The 17511-nt window shown below is 41.7% G+C and overlaps 1 protein-coding gene across 1 annotated transcript; it reads left to right on the forward strand.

Moving 5' to 3' along the window:
- Positions 1–3479: 3479 nt before the first annotated feature.
- LOC111979228 (vacuolar protein sorting-associated protein 4B) lies at positions 3480–10929 on the forward strand. The gene is made up of 11 exons (XM_024009616.2): positions 3480–3686; positions 4670–4781; positions 5173–5323; positions 5447–5505; positions 6277–6396; positions 6657–6813; positions 7032–7180; positions 7292–7373; positions 7686–7905; positions 8657–8797; positions 8944–10929. Exons 1-11 carry the CDS (start codon positions 3663–3665, stop codon positions 9043–9045), a joined length of 1317 nt encoding a protein of 438 aa, XP_023865384.1. The 5' UTR covers positions 3480–3662; the 3' UTR covers positions 9046–10929.
- The last annotated feature ends 6582 nt before the right edge of the window (positions 10930–17511 follow it).

The following is a 17511-nucleotide window of genomic DNA, read 5'->3' on the forward strand; positions in this document are numbered from 1 at the left end:
AGATGACAGACGGAAAGGCATCATTTGCAATCTATTCCAGTCTCTGTTGTCTGTGAATATCAATTTGTTCTTGCACGCTGATTCAGGAAATGCATATTTACAACATGTATTTTGCCTGCTACTTACTGATAAATAAGCCTAAAACAATGGCTATGGAGGCATTAAAATGATCTGATATACCAAATGGAGTATGGAATGATACTTGTTTTATATGAAACAAAATAGTTTAGTGAAAGGATAAATGTGTGTCTTACGGTAAGAAGACAGGAGGCAAAGTGTAAGGCTATCCTCCGCGGTGGCGCAGTGGTCTAGGGCACTGCATCGCAGTGCTAGCTGCGCCACCAGAGTCTCTGGGTTCGCGCCCAGGCTGGGCTGGGTTCGCGCCCAGGCTCTGTTCGCAGCCGGCCGCAACCGGGAGATCCGTGGGCGACGCACAATTGGCATAGCGTCGTCCGGGTTAGGAGGGGTTTGGCCGGGGTTTAGGAGGGTTTGGCCGGTAGGGATATCCTTGTCTCAGTATGTAAAAAAAAATGTTATAAAATGTATGCACTCTACTGTAAGTCGCTCTGGATAAGAGCGTCCGCTAAATGACTAAAACGTAAAACGTAAAACGTGTAAAAATGGTGGTAGGCCTAGAAGTTGTAGTGTAGAGGTAGGCCTAGCTAATAGCCTGTCAGCAAAATAGGCAACAAACAATGAACAAGAAATGTTTGTCTACAGAAATCWAAATCAAATTGAACACATTCCAAAATCAGGAATTTGGAATAAGGAAACAGACAAGTATGGCCTACTGTAAAACAAAATACATACAGTCTACCAACATGTAGGCTACAGAAAGGCCTACTCTGAGAACTCTCCCCTTCAGAGTTTACAGAACACTGGCAAAGCGTGTAAACCTTGAGCCACTACCTGGGCAAAGCCATCGGCAGGATTTGGCAGGCAGATCTTACAACGCTTGGATAGGTATTTTAAGTATACCTATCAGCTAACCACATTATATGTTATTGCAATGGGCGGATTGGATTATGCTGAGCCGCAGAGCACCGGTCTATGGCCTGTGACGTGAACGGGCAAAAGCGGTGAGGAAGGAGCACCCTTCTCAAATCAAACAGTAATCTGCACCGCACAGTCATGATGCTAACAAGGCAGCATAATGCATTGTCCATAAACATACACCCTTTTTCCATAAAATGTATGTTTGAATTTTCAAGCTAATTCTCATAGGGAAGGCAGATAAAGCATTATTATCAAAAGCAATCACTTTTGCACGGGAAAACACAGAATCCTACTAATTACTACACATGCTTAATTACATCACTTTTGTTTTGAGCCGACTTCGCCATCGGACAGAGCGGGGAACCTGGCTCACACCCAGGAGGCAGCCCTGTTCCAAATCAAATGCAGTCAACTTTCACCCGGTGTAAAACATACCTAACCAGGCGCCGGGCCAGATAAATCGAATCCCCTCATTATGTCAGTCGATGACACAGTTGATGACCATTGYTTGTTGCGTCGCCTCGCCTTAGCTGTGGAACGCAGCCATAGCCTCAACAAGCAGAAGTGAGGCTACATAACCAATTAATTGGTTGAAACCTCCTTTACAAGCTAAAGACTATATAGACATCTAGAAGCAGACTATCATAACATCACACAATATTAAAAGGSCTGTCTCAAGCAGACCGGTAGGTACATTTTCAATATGCGAGACAGGCTCATAGCCACGGGAAGTAGGGGTGCAGAGGGTGCTGCAGCACCCCTTGATAAATCTAAATAAAATATTTAAAAATAATAATACATTGACAAAATGACAGAAGACTCTGGGAAAAAGAGGTACACACTTCTCAAGCATCCGCAGGTGAGCACGTACGGACCTGTAGGAGGAGAGCTCGAGAAGGGCCAACACAAACATGAAGTAAACAAAGTATCAAAATTAATGTACAAACTAAAGAAAATAATTTAGCTGGAGATTCAAAAATATCTGGAGACGTTGCTAGCCATAAGGGGAGTATTTAGCAGTAGTAGCCTACACAGAGAGGAAGGATGGATATTGGCATGTCAGTGATTACCATGTGATGTGCAGCCTACCCTTTGCCTGGCTACCCAAACTCCTTGCTCTGGGAGAAGGTTGCAATTGTGGCAGCAATTCGGATCATTCCTGCATGTAGGTATTCCTGCATCTGCAGGAACCCCTCTTTATACTTCTATTGGTCCATTTTTAAGCAAGGACTCCGGTACACAGGTGGGAAAAGGGGACGCTCCAGTACAGTAAGTGGCGGTAATGCACCATAACGTTGGATGCCAACCGCCGATAAACCCCACAGAAGAAGACAACGGCTAAAACACCGGTAGAGTATCTAGAACACCGGTAGACAGTGTCCTTTGCCCCCACCTGTCAGGCATTGCTTTCCAGCAGTTCTGTTAATCTGTTAACGACGGCGAGGGCAGGTGTTCTGCAGGCTGGAGCGAAGGACACTGTGTCCTAGCTTGCTAGCTAGGAGGACCACGGTACACTGCAGGCAGGAGGCAGTGGGGACGCCGTTAGCAAAGATATTTATATCTAACCCACTGGTAGACAGTCTTTCACCCCTGAAAAACTCAGATAATACTTTTATTTCCCTTTTAACCCACAGATAATCAGGGGTAATCCAGAATATCAAAAGTGGATCTGAGTATCTCCCCTAGGATTTCTAGAATGCGAACACATTCTAACCATTCTGATTGGTCCCAGAAAACGTGGGTTTAGTCAGAGCCAGAACACACATGGATAAAGCTGGTTTTGGAAATGTGTCATTGGCTTTGATACTCTGATTGGTTAGAGATGATCCAATCACTGATTACTTTATTTTGTACAACACCCCTCATTTTGACATCACCACAAACGACGTCAATGATGGCAGTCTCAACCTGAAGTATGTAGCGAACAAAGAGCAGTGGAAGAATTCCGTTTGAGTTATCAGGCAAGCCGAAACTATGGTCTCTACAATAACCTGTGTAACCGTCAACAACTTAAAACTCCTCTCCTCTCCTCAGGTGAACCACAGGGTAAAGAGGGCAACCAGAAGATCAGGGAAAAGTGTAAACTGTACCTGGACAGAGTGGAAGAATTACAGGAGTATATAGAAAATAAAGAGGTAATTAGACAGTGGAACATTCTATAAACAATTTATGCTAAAATGTCGGTCATTAACGTTGTCCAATGCATAGATATTCAATAAAATTACCAATTCCTAATTTTATGGTCCGATGTAAATGCCAGTGTAGGCCTATGCCTATGCCAGGCTAATTGGATTWAAATTTTTCCATTAATCTGACTGGCAACTCAGTGGAGGTAAGGATATAGCTAATAGGAGATGTGCACTCTGCATTGTGCATATCCTTCACATATCAACACGATCCTAACCCTACACATTTGACATTTCATCCCTCTACAATATTGTATTGCCACACAGATATGGGTGCGTCTATGAATGACGGGGACATTCCCCGGTCACGTGAGAATTCTAAGAGAATCAACTCCGTATCTGATAACGCGGAAGTGTGTTATTTTGTATTTATTTAATGTATAGTTATTCAAAGATCTGATAAAAGGCTTGAATATCGACTTTGCCGGGCTGCGATTTAAGTATTAACAAATAAAGGGCCTGTTTTTTACAAGTAATCATATGGCTGCCAACAACAATTTACAGGTAAATTGGGAAAGCTAACGTCGGCTAGCTACAGTAGCTACTAGGTAACAAAATGAAAAACCACCCAGTTAGCATGGCACTAGTTAGCGAACGTTTGCGAGCTAACTATTATTTGTAGATCTACGGTGATAATTATTTTCTAAGTGTCGTTAGCATGTTAGTTAACTGTGATTGATATCTATCTGGCTACGGTAATACGCTAACTTGTTAGCTCGGACGCTAGCTAGCGTAATTGTTGCTTCGAGCTCGCCAACTTGAAAGGACAGCAGTTAATGTTGACAGTAGTCACTATCAAATTATTTTAAGCCTGATTGAAGATGGTTAGCTAACTAATATCAGCATGCTTTGATAGCTTCAACCTTTCCTAGGAGCTAGCAGCTTGCAAAGTTGACCGGTTAATTTTAGTTCTAAATGTGTTCTCCTCCGCAAKAAGGCCAAGACGAGACTATCCGAAATTTGAATAGCAACCAAGTACCATGATAATGTTATTAACTAACTACCATTAGCTATCTGTCTAATCACAAAGCTAGTGTCATGAGCTGATTGTTGATATAGTTAACGTTAGCTAAGCTTACTGTCTGAATATGTTAATTAACTAGTTCATTGGATTAGCCTATTTGATTTAGTCATGTCTTCCCTGTCAGTCAAACTTTTTGTAGGAAGTGAAATTGCAACATACTCTGTCTTACAGGTGGTCACATTTTGTGTGTATGTGACATGTAACACTTCATGGAACATGCACATACACAACTGTAGCTCTACATAAAGCCTTGCATATGGGGTCAATGTTTTTGATATATAGTAACAGTTACTGTACTTGCTTCTAGTTACTGTAATTAGAATTGTGTGCTTGTGTTATGCCATTGCATCAAAGAGTTATTTAATTCTGATTGACCAGATCAAACTTATCCTACAGTGAATCCTTTCAATTTGTTTTACTTTTGTCTTTGTTTTTTCATAATGTTCTCATCCCTGTTTTTCAGAAAGCCATAGATCTGGCCAGCAAGGCGGCCCAGGAGGATAAAGCTCAGAATTACGACGAGGCCCTGCGTTTATACCAACAAGCTGTTCAGTACTTCCTACACATAGTGAAATGTATGCTTTAAGACAACGGGATATTTGCATAATGCTCTTTTCTCTTTTGGGGTTGTAATAGTCTCAGGATTGTTCAGTCCATTGGTTTGTGTGGAGTTGTTTATATCACCACCTCTGTCTCATATAGGCTAATGGGGACATTTTAGAATCTCACTACAGTAGTGACCTGTCAAAGGTTCCAATTGTTTTGCCCAGATACCCATCAGATGAATGTGTTCTCTGTCCAGTGTCTACTTCTACTTATCAGCAGAATGCATTATTTTTCCATTTCACAGAATGTCATATAGTATAGGGGAGATTACTGTCATTGTGATTTATTCATACATTTTCTAAATAAAAACAGATTCTTCATATGGTATTTAATAGAATTTGTCCATTTCTCTCCTGCCAGATGAATCCCAGGGCGACAAAGCCAAACAGAGCATCAGGGGCAAGTGTGCTGAGTACCTGGACAGAGCAGAGAAGCTCAAAGAATACCTGAAGAAGAAAGAGAAGGCTCCACCTGCCAAGCCTGTGAAGGAGTCCCAAGCTGATGACAAAGGGTGTGTGCAGGAGCAGGCTTTGTTCGTGGAATGAGGCTTTGCTACGTGTGGGTAGGGTTTAGCCTGTTATACAGAGTGATTTGGAATGTGATGAGTCAACTTATGTGGATTATTATTGTGCAGGAATGAGAGTGATGAAGGGGACAACCCAGAAAAAAAGAAGTTTCAGAACCAACTTTCAGGTTAGTTGTATCACTTACAAAGTGAAACTACCACAGTATGTATTACAACACTGACATACTATAAAATTGTGACAAAGGTTATTTGGCTCATTTCCACTTTACTTTCAGTTTTACCATATCCTGTTGAGATGTCTAACTCGTTTACAATGGCTTGTGAAAGWATTRYSKCCCTTAGCATTTTTCCTATTTTGTCGCCTTACAACCTGGAATTAAAATGTATTTTTGGGGGGTTTMTATCATTTGATTTACACAACATGCCTACCACTTTGAAGATACTAAATATTTTTTGTGAAACAAACAAGAAATAAGACAAAAAAACAGAACTTGAGCATGCATAACTATTCACCCCCCCCAAAGTCAATACTTTGTAGAGCCACGTCTCTTGGGGTATGTCTCTATAAGCTTGGCCCATCTAGCCACTGGGATTTTTGCCCATTCTTCAAGGCAAAACTGCTCCAGCTCCTTCAAGTTGGATGGATTCTGCTGGTGTACAGCAATCTTTAAGTCTTACCACAGATTCTCAATTGGATTGAGGTCTGGGCTTTGAGGGATAACTCCTTCAGGGTTATCTTTGGTCTCTTTGTTGCCTCTCTGATTAATGCCCTCCTTGCCTGGTCTGTGAGTTTTGGTGGGCGGCCCTCTCTTAGCAGATTTGTTATGAGCCATATTCTTTCCATTTCTATCATTAGATTTTCACATGAAGGTATCTGATCATTTTCCTTCACTGTAAAATTATTTGTATGTTCCCATCATACTGGATGTGTTTTTCAGGGGCTATCGTTATGGAAAAGCCAAACATCAAGTGGAATGATGTTGCCGGATTAGAGGGAGCCAAAGAGGCCCTGAAAGAAGCTGTTATTTTGCCAATCAAATTCCCACACCTTTTCACAGGTAACGTAGTGTTACTGCCTCAGATCGCCACAGAATTAATGATGAAAGAACAATTTTGAATGTATGAAAAACATGCTGAAACCTCCACTGTTGGAACATTTGATCGGCCTTAGGAATATACTGAAAATAAATGAATCCATCCATTCTTGCATAGTATACAGTCAATTGGTTATACCCTTCATTTATTTGTAAATGAAATGCTTAATCTATTTCTGCCCCAATGTTATTCACGACCTCTCCCAACAACCTCTGTCTGTCAGGCAAAAGAACGCCATGGAGGGGGATCCTACTCTTCGGTCCTCCTGGAACAGGAAAGTCCTACCTGGCTAAAGCTGTGGCCACAGAGGCCAACAACTCCACCTTCTTTTCCATCTCCTCATCTGACCTGGTATCCAAGTGGCTGGGAGAGAGTGAAAAGTGAGATTTGACTCTTAATCCAGGGAAACATGGGGAATTAATTGTGGCGAGACTTAAAGTCCAATGCTGCTGTTTTAATCTGTAATTTAGACCTAATATTAAGCCTAGTCCTGGACTAAAAAGCTAATTTAATAGAGATTATTTTAGTCCAGTATTAGGTTTAATCTGTGTCCCGGATACTGCTCACCTTGATGTTGATGCTTCTTTCTCCGCTCCAGGTTGGTGAAGACCTTGTTCACCCTTGCACGGGAGCACAAGCCCTCCATCATCTTCATAGATGAGATAGACTCGCTGTGCGGCTCCAGGAGTGAGAATGAGAGTGAGGCAGCTCGCCGCATCAAGACAGAGTTCCTGGTTCAGATGCAGGGTGAGAGAGCCAGAAAACAATATGTATCTGGATATTATAGTGAACTGTATTGGTSTTTTGCTCATATTAAGTGAAAATGGTTGTAAATTGTTAATGAGAATTTTTCCACAGGGGTCGGGAATGACAACGATGGTGTACTGGTGCTAGGGGCCACCAACATCCCTTGGACGTTGGACTCTGCTATCAGAAGACGGTAATGTCACATTCTTACACTGGCTTAGCCTACCATCTCAACAGTGTACACAATAGCTTGTCCTTTATGATTCTTGACTGTGACACCATAGCCATAAAAATGTATGATCACTTTTACCACTCAGCTTGAACGTGATTGGGGATACCGTGAACACACTGGACTGAAGTTAGGAAACTGTGACTCAGCAGCACTGCTTCTTAGCTTTTTGTTGCTGCTCAGACCTACACTGTAGATGTAGGGGATGGAGATGTATTCTTCTTCCTGTAGAGTATGTGTGATACATTCAGTACAACTCATCCTTAATTATCTCAGGTTTGAGAAGAGGATCTACATCCCCCTGCCCGAGGAACACGCTCGCACCTTCATGTTCAAGCTCCACCTGGGCGCCACCCCCACCAGCCTCAACGACTCTGACTTTGTCACCCTGGGAAAGAAGACCAACGGGTACTCAGGGGCTGACGTCAGCGTCATCGTCAGAGACGCGCTTATGCAACCAGTCAGAAAGGTTCAATCAGCCACTCACTTCAAGCGGGTACGTCTCCATAATGACGACCATTGAATAACGTTGTCTATTTATTCTTCAGTGATGATCTTTATATCAAATGTTATTTGTCACATTCGTAAACAAACCGGTGTAGACTAACAGGGAAATTCTTACTTACGGGCCCTTCCCAACAACACAGTGAGGGTAAAAATATAAATAATAGAAAAATCATAACACAAGGAATAAATACACAATGAGTAACAATAACATGGCTATATACATGGGGTACCAGTACCGAGTCGATGTGCAGGGGTACGAGGTAATTGAGGTAGATATGTACATATAGGTAGTGATAAAGTGGCTAGGCAACAGGATAGATAATAAACAGTAGCAGCAGCATATTTGATGAGTCAAAAGAGGGTTAATGCAGATAGTCCGGGTAGCTATTTGGTTAACTATTAAGCAGTGTTATGGCCTGGGMTTAGAAGCTGTTCAGGGTACTGTTGGTTCCAGACTTGATGCATCGGTACCGCTTGCCGTGCTGTAGCAGAGAGAACAGTCTATGACTTGGGTGGCTGGAGTCTTTGATGCTTTTTAGGGCCTCTGACACCGCCTGGTATAGAGGTCCTGGATGGCAGGGAGCTTGGCCCCAGTGCTGTACGCACTACCCTCTGTAGTGCCTTGCAGTGGCATGCCAAGCATTTGCCATACCAAGTGGTGACGCAGCCAGTCAAGATGCTCTCAATGGTGCAGCTGTTGAGTTGAATTTGTAACACTGCAAATTACATTGTTATTGAAGGTACCAGGGCCATCGAGAGACAACCCCAACATCGTGGTTGATGACCTTTTGACCCCATGCTCCCCAGGAGACCCGAATGGCATCGAGATGACATGGATGGAAGTCCCTGGGGAAAAGCTATGTGAGCCAGTTGTTTGTATGGTGAGTGTGTAAAAATAATTAAGTTATTAATAATACTTTATTAATATTATTCAGTTATCCGTTTCCCCGCCTCAATGGTAATGTTTCTGGGAAAACAAGACTGTTGAATAACCTTTTGATCATGTCTCTCTTTTTATTCTTTGCAGTCTGATATGCTGAGGTCCCTGGCCAGCACAAAGCCAACAGTCAACGATCAGGATTTGGACAAACTGAGAAAATTCACAGAGGACTTTGGACAGGAGGGCTAAATTGGGTCATTTGAGCCGAACCAAAGCAAATATTATTGATTGTCAAGTGTTCCTTCTCTCCGTCTTTTTCTCACTCTCCCCCTCAGGCTGTTGGCTTATCACATGACTGCTCTACTAATAGAAATATAATTACTAGAATGGACCTCTCCATTTAAGTAATGTATTTCTTTGGCTCGACTGAGCTTGTCCATTGGCCAGAAGGGGTTAAACAAAGACTGGTATTTTCTTAGATGCTCCCCATGTCTAAAGGATTATGGATTTKTTTTATGTCTGAGGTAGATTTGATTGGTAAATGGAAAGCTACATGGCAATTAGGAACATTGGTGCAGCACCTTGGGCTGAATCCTAATATGTAAACAATGCTCAACTCGAGCATTTGCATACATCATGCTTTGAAGTCAATAGGAGTTTGATCTGGAAGTTGCCGATACAAGCATGTTAACAAAATTAGAATGCTTCTCTTTGTGTAGAGTGCTTATTTAACTTGCCCAATAAATATCTGAGCTAATTTTCCAAGTACCCATCCACTTTCCTTCAATCAAATTGCACCTCACTTTTCAGTGTACCCATATATTCCACTTCTTTTTGTACAAATAAGATATGAAAATCCTTTTATAGTAGATAGTTTATGGAGATATATAGCTCTTTGGTCTGAAGAGAATAAAACTAACAATGCATGCCGTTGTGCTTGCACAGGATATTTTTCAAATATTATTGGTGGAATTTATGACGTAGTCTCAAGGCGATGAGAATTACATGGGTTTGGATAATTGAAGCACAGCAAATGTACAGGTGTAGGATCTTAATTGGATCACTCTGTTGTAGGAAATGCAAACTTCTGGTGTATTCAAGGTTTAAAAATGCTTCTCAAGTTTGTAATTTCCACTTTAAAATGACAGACTGGATTTGCCCTAAGGAAAAATGTATCAACACCTGTTGCTGCAGGATTATTTTCCTGCTCTGAAGAACTGGTCAAATTAAGATCCTGCATCTGTATGTATGTCATTCTACATACAGACAATTATGGGGCTACGGTTAGAATAATTTACACACTCTGGATGGAAGTTGCTTTGGGACATATTTTATATGTACATTTGTTTTTCCCCTCCAGAAGAAAGGRTACTCTGTGTTTGTTCATTGTCATTATGATTCAAACTGTCAGAATCACCAAAGTTACTGGACCAGAAAAAACTTTAATATAGTCAAGGATTCAATACTTTTTTACCTGACCATCCACACACCCTACATATTTCCCTCGTGTAACCCTTTTGCTGATCTTCCTAACAAGAACTACTGGAACGAGATGATGCCGTACTGAGATCCAGTCCAACTGTCTAACAGTGTTGAAGAAACAACGCGACTGATATTTTGGTGTGAATGGAATTTTGTAGGTAGCCTGAAATTGACATTTTAGGCACAGAAGAACACCCTCATGACATCATGTCCTTTTTGTTATTGCATTGGAATGCAGTTCCAAGCAGGTACTTGCTTACTACCTTTAAGATGTGGCCATTTTAAGTGGCAATGCACACCATGTGCCTTCTAAATAAGTAGCAAGATCATATACATTGTTTTTTTGTTTGGTTCATTTTTCAATTTGGAAGTTGATATCCAGTAAGACACAGCTATGTGTATTTTGTCATCGATGCTATGAAATATACATTTGCACATTTCATGTAAACTGGCTTTTAGAGGTTGTATATCTCTGCTCTTAGTGTTGATATTCTTAAGAATTTCWAAGTGTTGGGGACGTCTTTGGTGTGGTCTTCACTTTACTGTAAAACATGTTGTGTAGAGAATGATACAGTATATCAGTGAGTGGAAAAGTCATAATCAGAATTTCTTTGCCATGCATATGTAAGTAAAAGTAATATTAAGATTTTACATATTTGTAAAGTATTGTCTCAAGTTCCAGGTGGAGGATTCAAAGGAATCTTCACAAATGKCAATCTCTCACTTGACAACATTGAGGAGGATATAACTATTCTTATTGTCAGGTCATGTAGGTATAAAAAGTGCCAGTAGCAGTGCATGGGTAAAATCACTGGGGAAGCCAAGCCAGAAAAAAAAGCCATAATACAACCTGTGTGTTGTGATAATTGCGTTGTTTGCTCTATACATCCTGTTACTTCATATGCCTTGACACAGTGATATACAGAYTATTCAGACCCCTTCACTTTTTCCACATTGTTACATTACGGTCTTATTCTAAAATGGATTTTAAAAATGTTCCTCATCTATCAACACAATACCCCATATTGACAAAGCTAAAACTKTTTTTTTWWATTGAAATACCTTATTTACATAAGCATTCAGACCCTTTCCTATGAGAGTAGAAATTGAGCTCAGGTGCATCCTGTTTCCATTGATGATCTTTGAGATGTTTCTACAACTTGATTGGAGTCCACCTGTGGTAAATACAATTGACAGGACATGATTTGGAAAGGCACACACCTGTCTATATWTAAGGTCCCACAGTTGACAGTGCATGTCAGAGCAAAAACCAAGCCGTTAGGTCTAAGGAATTTTCCATAATTTTCCACAATCCTGCACTGAGACAGGATTGTGTCGAGGCACAGATCTGGGGAATAGTACCCAAAAATGTCTGCAACATTCAAGGTCCCCAAGAACACAGTGGCCACCATCATTCTTAAATAGAAGAAGTTTGGAATGACCAAGACTCTTCCTAGAGCTGGCCAAACTGAGCAATTGGGGGAGAAAGGCCTTGGTCAGGGAGGTGACCAAGAGCCTGATGGTCACTCTGACAGAACTCCAGAGTTCCTCTGTGGAGATTAGTGACCTTTCTAAGGACAACCATCTCTGCAGCACTCCACCAATTAGCCTTTATTGTTGAGTGGCCAGACGGAAGCAACTCCTCAGGAAAAACATGACAGCCCGTTTGGAGTTTAGAKACAAGATTCTCTAGTCTGATGAAACCAAGATTGAACTCTTTGGCCTGAATGCCATGTGTCACGTCTGGAGGAAACCAAGCACCGCCCACACCTGGCCAAAACCATCCCTACGGTGAAGCATGGTGGTGGCAGCACCATACTGTGGGGATGTTTTTCAGGGACTGGGAGACTAGTCAGGATCGAGAGAAAGATGAACGGAACAAAGTACAGCGATCCTTGATGAAAACCTGCTTCAGAGCGCTCAGGACCTCAGACTGGGGCGAAGGTTCACCTTCCAACAGCACAACGACCCTAAGCACACAGCCAAGACAACACAGGAGTGGCTTCGGGACAAGTCTCAATGTCCTTGAGTGGCCCGGCCTTGAACCCGATCTCTGGAGAGACCGGAAAATAGCTGTGCAGTAACGCTCCCCATCCAACCTGACAGAGCTTGAGGATCTGCAGAGAAGAATGGAGAAACTCCCCAAATGTAGTGTTGCTGCCAAAGGGGCTTCAACAAAATGTTAAATTTATTTTTTGTTGCACACATCTAAAACTCTGTTTTTGCTTTGTCATTATGGGGTATTGCGTGTAAATAAGGGGGGGAGGGGGGGGGGTGATTTAATCTATTCTAGGATATGGCTGCAACATAATGTGGAAAAAAGTGAAGGGGTAAGAATACTTTCCAAATGTACTGTATAGGCTTAAGACAATGAGACCCAGTGGCAGAATAAATTCAACAACTTTGTTTCATCACAAAACCGGTGAAGTCTACAAAACATTGCATGTAACAGTTAGGCTATATGACCTACAGCATGTTCAAGCAAYTTCGGATTACTAAACAACTATTGATTTAGAATTATGGAGGGCTACCGCAAATCTTGGAATATTTGGCCTAGTATACATTTCTGGTTGGTCTCAAGGAATGTAAACCAGGGAGATCTTGAAAATAAATTGAGTGAAGTAAAAGCGGATATGTTGAATGAGCATGGAGAGCGTCGCATGTTTTGACGAAATCACGATCTTTTCAGTCTAATCACCATATATATATATATATATATTTACTTATGCTACTTTTGTAGCTCATCAGAAGCCCGCATTTTTTAGCTGGAATTTAGACCCCTGTAAACTATGCCCCCTCAGTTTGCAATAGAACATACCTATCTGGGAGTCATTGTTTCTCTGTTTACTACTCATATTTTAAATCAAAGACAAAGTGAACTGCAATACACTGGTCTCGAATATATTGGAATAACTAGGCTACACAGAATCACGGCGGACACATTGTAAAATGTGTATTTTGGTGCGCCAAACCTGTCTCTCAGCTACGTAAAAGGCGTGGTTTACGGAGTCCTCATTGAAATGTGGGCTGGTGTTGTCACGTTCTTATCATCCTATAAAATCTGTCGGATGAGAGCAGCTCCCACACAGACAGTTTTTACGCGGAGGAATGTACTAGAAACCTAGCTGACAGACTCACGGGATTTAGGAATGACAGACATTTTCATTTTAGGAAAGTAACCTAACATTCTTTTGTGTTTTCCCCGGGACATCCGAGGACTGCCACAGAGTTCTCTGGCACGCAGAAAGTATAATCTTCAACCGGTGAGGACAGAGGGACACCGGAGGAATCATTCCAAGCAACTCCGGTGAGGTTAAAYCTGCAGTCGGCAGTAGAAACAATATCCAAACGTTATCGCAGCCCTGTCTTTATATTGTTCAAGAACCTAACAATCATTCATAKGTTTAAAAATGGATGTATTAACCGCTGATTGCCCCTTTAAAGGAAAGTATAGGCCATATKATTGTCATATGAATGTGTTTGTTGAATCATATCACGGGGTCGTATCAAATTACCTCTTATTTTATTATAATAGCTTAGTCCTGCAACTTCGAGAATGTCATGGTGTTAAAGCGTCAATCCTTCTCACGCAAATTATGCAATTCAATTGGGCTGGTCCACGTGCTGATTTGAGTTGCGTCTAGCCTTTTAGTGCAAAGATGAAAAAGAATAGTTGGACTGAGGTCAGAGGGATGCGGAAACCACGATATAGTATTGGATATCCGTAGAGGTTTATGGCGATTAATATGTAACACAGAGAATATTCCCTGTATGAAACACCTGCTGGATAATGTAGTAGGCTACTTTCATATAACAAATTCATGTTTATCCTTTTCTCCACAGCTCAAACAATTTGCTTGGAGGTAAGTGAACACACGTCTCTCAGTATTTCGACCTCAGTTTTGCTATCTTAGATTCTCACCAGGGCTTTAAATACACAGTTTAAAAAATATATATATATTTCACCTTTATTTAACCAGGTAGGCTAGTTGGGAATATGTTCTCGTTTACAACTGCGACCTGGCCAAGATAAAGCAAAGCAGTTTGACACATACAACACAGAGTTACACATGGAATAAACAAACATACAGTAGAAAAAGTCTATATACAGTGTGTGCAAATGAGGTAGGATAAGGGACCTAAGGCAATAAATAGGCCATGGTGGCAAAGTAATTGCGACATAGCAATTAAACACTGGAATGGTAGATGTGCAAGTAGAGATACTGGGGTGCAAAGGAGCAAGCTGAATGAATAAATACAGTATGGGGATGAGGTAGTTGGATGGGCTATTTACAGATGGGCTATGTACAGGTGCAGTGATCTGTGAGCTGCTCTGACAGCTGGTGCTTAAAGCTAGTGAGGGAGATATGAGTCTCCAGCTTCAGTGTTTTTTTTGTTTTTGCCGTTCGTTCCAGTCATTGGCAGCAGAGAACTGGAAGGAAAGGCGGCCAAAGGAAGAATTGGCTTTGGGGGTGACCAGTGAGATATACTTACTGGAGCGTGTGCTACGGGTGGGTGCTGCTATTGTGACCAGTGAGCTGAGATAAGGCGGGGCTTTACCTAGCAGAGACTTGTAGATGACCTGGAGCCAGTTGGTGTGGCGACGAGTATGACGCGAGGGCCAGCCAACGAGAGCGTACAGGTCGCAGTGGTGGGTAGTATATGGGGCTTTGGTGACAAAACGGATGGTACTGTGATAGACTGCACCCAATTTGTTGACTAGAGTGTTGGAGGCTATTTTGTAAATGACATCGCTGAAGTTGAGGATCGGTAGGATGGTCAGTTTTACGTGGGTATGTTTGGCAGCATGAGTGAAGGATACTTTGTTGCCAAATAGGAAGCCGATTCTAGATTTAAATTTGGATCGGAGATGCTTAATGTGAGTCTGGAAGGAGAGGTTAGTCTAACCAGACACCTATGTATTTGTAGTTGTCCACATATTCTAAGTCAGAAGTAGTGATGCTAATCGGGCGGGCGGGTGCGGGGAACGATCGGTTGAAGAGTATGCATTTAGTTTTACTTGCATTTAAGAGCAGTTGGAGGCCACGGAAGGAGAGTTGTATGGCATTGAAGCTCGTCTGGAGGTTAGTTAAGTGTCCAAAGGGCCAGAGGTATACAGAATGGTGTCGTCTGCATAGAGGTGGCCCAAGAATTGAACCCTGTGGCACCCCCATGGAGACTGCCAGTAGGCCGGACAACAGGCCCTCCAATTTGACACACTGAACTCTATCAGAGAAGTAGTTAGTCATCACCTCTGACTAATTGGTATGTACTGTAGTTGATCCCTGTCCTACCACTTGTTGTGATCTATAATAAAAAAGCACTATAGCCTGAGATTCATTTCTTGAATTCCTATTTTCTTATTTAATTTCAATGCACTGCATATTTTCTTCAGCTTTTTATGACTTTTTTTTTAAACCAATGTTTACCAATTAGCTGACATGATTATTGAAAATGGGCTTGTTTCAATAACTCCATAAACCTACATGCATGAGCTTGTTTGCTTTGTTTCAGTTCTATTTGCAGTAGCATGTCTTGTGTCACTGGTGTCACAGTCTTATGCCACAGGTGAGCTGTCCTCATACCGCTATGCATGTGTTCACATATTTAGACTCCTTTTTATTGACATTGAAGTAGCTTTCCCTGACAGCCTGCCCAAATAGATTCAGTCAGTTTAATAATGTAAATGTGATATCTCTGGGTGCCCTATAGAAGAGGCCTTCTTCGTTATTGACTAGCTAGAGCATACTGTGGCTGGAATATACCTGTAATGTTCTCTACAGGAAGCCCATATAAGGGGGGCCATATTGAATAGCAAGACGTTTGAACCATCAGCCAGACAGTATGCTCTAGCTAGTCAACAATAAGGAAAAATACCTCTGTCTGAATATTTACCAGGCAACCAGATATTTCTCACCATTTATTTAAAATGATAGTTGTATTGTTAATTGTGGTGTAAATTTATTATAAATGTAAAACAAAAACCTCACAATTGACACTTTTTTTTTTGTCTCTTGTTGTAATGAGCTGCCTAATGAGTAGGCCCAAGTCTCCAAATGCTCTGTTAAAGTAATCCCTCTTCCCACAGGTGGTGTGAATACATCTCTCTCTACAGCTCAGAGCAACTTGTCTCTGTGTTTCATCTGCAAGGATGAGAGGTGTCATGATGTGAAAAAGATTTTCAACTCAATGAGAGATGACAAACTTTGGATGCAAAGTACTGCAATGTCTGCCCTTCTTGGCTGTTCCCTGACCTCGTGTCCCTCTTCTGGGAAGTGTGTGCCATGTGTTGATGACCGCAATATCTACATTGTGTGCCTTGACATGCCCAAGGATCTCAAACTAGATCTGGAGGACGGTGATGGCAACTTCTTTTCCAACACTGAAGCCAGTGAGTACCACTTTGAGATGGTTTAGGATGACATGGGGGACAGAACCATCAGCATATTTTGGTGACACTGAATGTCTAATGCATGGTGCTGTTATGATTAAGCAATAAGGAAAGAGGGGCTGTGATGTGTATATATATGTTCAATATACCATGGCTGGGGCATACCTAAGAGCTGTTCTTACAGTGCTTTCAGAAAGTATTCAAACCCCCTGACCTTTCTTATTTTGTTATGTTACAGCCTTATTCTAAAATTGATCGTTTTGTTCTTATCTATCTACACACAATACCCCATAATGACAAAGCAAAAACAGGTTAATAGCAATTTTTGCAAATGTGTAAATGTAATAATCCCATTTTTTTTTTTTATACAAGTATTCAGACCCTTTACTCAGTACTTTCGTTGACGCACCTTTGGCAGCGATTACAGCATCAAGTCTTCTTGGGTTTTACGCTACAAGCTTTGCACACCTGTATTTAGAGCGTTTGTCCCATTCTTTTCTGCAGATCCTCTCTCTTGCTAGGCCACTCAAGGACATTCAGACTTGTCCCGAAGCTACTCCTACGTTGTCTTGGCTGTGTGCTTAGGGTCGTTGTCCTGTTAGGTGAACCTTCACCCCAGTCTGAGAACCTACTCCAGAGCGCTCAGGACAACAAGTATCTCTCTGTACTTTGCGCCGATCTTTCCCTTGATCCTGACTAGTCTCCCAGTCCCTGCCGCTGAAAAACATCCCCACAGCATGATGCTGCCACCACCATGCTTCACCGTAGGGATGGTGCCAGGTTTCCTCCAGACGTGACACTTGGCATTCGGGCCAAAAAGTTTAATCTTGGTTTCATCAGAC

This window comes from Salvelinus sp. IW2-2015, linkage group LG19, assembly GCF_002910315.2.
Source record: "Salvelinus sp. IW2-2015 linkage group LG19, ASM291031v2, whole genome shotgun sequence".
NCBI classification, from domain to species: Eukaryota; Metazoa; Chordata; class Actinopteri; order Salmoniformes; family Salmonidae; genus Salvelinus; species Salvelinus sp. IW2-2015.

What these genes read in the sequence shown, in the direction of transcription:
- LOC111979228 (XM_024009616.2), top strand. Translation starts at nt 3,663, where the DNA reads ATGGCTGCCAACAACAATTTACAG. An exon ending in GACTCTGCTATCAGAAGACG is followed by an intron (nt 7,374 to 7,685) that starts GTAATGTCACAT and finishes TAATTATCTCAG; the next exon opens with GTTTGAGAAGAGGATCTACA. An exon ending in CAGCCACTCACTTCAAGCGG is followed by an intron (nt 7,906 to 8,656) that starts GTACGTCTCCAT and finishes TTGTTATTGAAG; the next exon opens with GTACCAGGGCCATCGAGAGA.